Genomic DNA, 2,563 nt, shown 5'->3' with positions numbered 1-2,563 from the left:
GCGCACGTAGTTGGAGTTGTGGTGCTTTAAGTGGATTTATTCCACGGTTGTGCTTAATATGCAATGAAGGATAATCAATTTTACTTGCCTTTGTTTTTTAATGATACTGGGGGAGTAACATGACAGCAACATGACGGGTGGAATCAATTGAAATTATTAAAAAGGAATTCAACAAGGAATCAATTGAATTGAAGCAAATTGCGAGCCACAATCTTTAACAGAAAAATAATGAAATGTATTCAACTAATCTGGGATAAAGGCTGCTTATATCCGTTTAATTATTTCTGTATCTCTGCACATTTTCAACAAAGGATGATGCCAAATATGAGATGATTTAATAAAGCTCGAACTGAAATCATTCTTAATTGGAATTTAGTTTATCGTATTTGTATACTTACCCTAACATTACCAGACGATAGCAATTTTTCGATGATGGCGCATTTTCATCACACAACAATGAACCGGAAGTACATGCAAAATCGTCCATCGGCTCAATAGCATCCGAATTGTTATCCATTGCTTGAGCGTTTAATTCCGAATTGGTTATTAAGCGACTTGTTGTGCTAACTATGCCGTTATTGCCGCTCGGCACATCATCGAGAAAAGTGACGACATGTGCATTACCGCCACCGCCAATAATGCCTGTTCCAGCTCCCGTACCAGTAGTGGCTGTAGTAGCCGTTGTTGCGGTAGTCGCTGTAGATGGTTGGTGATCTTTAATGAAATCTGGTGTTGCAACAGCATGATGTGTGGAAGCAGTTGCGTCATTAATTGAAACCTCAGCATAGTCGTTATTATTATTGCGCGCACAGAACCAATTTCGGCAACGGTTCATTGTTGTCGGCAGCATTCTCATCTGGTCTTCTTGTTCGGTGTCCTTGCTTAACTATATATTCCACGCTTCTCCTACACGTTTATGTATAGCACTATGTATGTAAGTGCCTATACATATGGTTAAAATGTATCTATTTGGATGGCACACTAAACGATAAATTAATTGGAAAAAAAATTTGCTCCCACTTTTATGCGCCAGAACACAGTGGTTTCGAGTGTTATTTTGTGGTATTGAGTGCTGCTTAAATTGTCAACGGTGGTTGACATTGAAAGTAATTGCCTTCTTGTGTGAAACCACGAACCGCTTGCTTCATTGGTTGGTTACTTCCTTCGCCTGTTGGTTTTTATTACACTGCTAATGGTCGCCTATAGATATCGAACTTTATGGTTCATTAAGTGGCACATTTTTTGTTTGGACATTTTCTGTTTTGATTTGTTTTTGTTTATTTTCCCACCCTCGATTTATCTATTCGGGCGGTGGTGCTCAAATAGGAAACAGCAGGACTTTTCAAACTCAATTAATAAAAATTGCCTTCAGATTTAATTTTGGATATTGTCATCAATATGTCAAGAATGATATGTTTACATTCGCTATTTGGTCGTCTTTCCCATTTTTACTTAATTTTTCCTCACATTTTCGAACAATTTTTATTTACAACTTTTTTTCTTAGATTTTTAAGTTGTTAAGCCATTCTTTGTTTATTGACCATTTCGACATTTGTGTAATTGGCTTCTTCCTTGTTTTTTATAGGCTTTATTTAATATCGTTTAAATTTGCGTGGGTATATGTCATCTGAAATAAAAAATAAATTAGATTTGTGAGATACTTATAAGAAAACCATTTGAGACTATATTACTATACTTGAAATTGATGAAACTAAGTATAATTTGTCTATTTTTGGAACCATTTGGATTTTGTAAAAATACTGTATCAGATTTCATGCCACACTTTTTTTAAGTGTTAATATCAATTTATTTTTACAAAATTAAATAAGAAGTGCTTACACTATGGCCCAATTGAACTGTAACCAAATTTGTCCTACTCTCAGAACTGCTAGCAACACTGAGTCTATATTCTTTTAAGAACAACTTATTTTATTGATTTTTATTAACAAACATTTGAGTTTAAGTTCTTTGGAAAAATTATTATCGGCAACATAACTTCAGCATTCATAAGCAATAGCCCTGTAATTGAGAGAAAAGTCTTGAATGAGGCTTCTGAAAGACTTCTGTTATGTCTTGGAAATACTCAGTGGGACACAATTTTTCTTATTTCGCACCACAACACAGTATTCGGAAACTGAATTTATTGAGAAAATTAATGGAAGAAAATATAGAGAAACTGACACTATTGAGCGAAGCACTAGAATAAAACTGCAGGAAAAAAGGATTAACTATAGCCAATGTGATATAAAAAGCCATAAATAAATGGAGCCCCTGTAATGAAATGAAATGACTACTAAGCTGAACAATTCAAAACGAGCTATGCATTAAATATTGACTTGAAAATAGACAAAATCCAAAAATGACAGGACAGCAATATGCAAAAAATAACTATGCCTGATTGAAAAAGGCAACTCTTATACTTCCACGAATATGAACAATTGCAGAACATCGATTTCTATGATGAAAAAAAAAGTTCGAAATGACAAACAAAATGTTCGAACTTACTTCCAACAAAGGTCATACGATAATTTAAGCCTTCGCATTACCACAAGATTAAAAAAGC

At 34.4% G+C, this 2,563-nt stretch overlaps 1 protein-coding gene across 1 annotated transcript; it reads right to left on the bottom strand.

Moving 5' to 3' along the window:
* Positions 1 to 454: 454 nt before the first annotated feature.
* On the bottom strand, positions 455 to 1,361 carry LOC119663630 (GTP-binding protein Rhes-like; the record flags this gene model as incomplete). The annotated part of the gene is given in 1 exon segment (XM_038073239.1): positions 455 to 1,361. A coding segment is annotated over 1 exon segment (402 nt), but the record flags the coding sequence as incomplete, so codon positions are not given.
* Positions 1,362 to 2,563: the final 1,202 nt, after the last annotated feature.

The sequence above is a fragment of the Teleopsis dalmanni genome, unplaced genomic scaffold (genome assembly GCF_002237135.1).
Source record: "Teleopsis dalmanni isolate 2A unplaced genomic scaffold, ASM223713v2 unscaffolded_contig_0670, whole genome shotgun sequence".
Classification (NCBI taxonomy): Eukaryota; Metazoa; Arthropoda; class Insecta; order Diptera; family Diopsidae; genus Teleopsis; species Teleopsis dalmanni.
The sequence above is the reverse complement of the archived record's forward strand: the minus strand, read 5'-3'. Positions and strand labels throughout refer to the sequence as shown.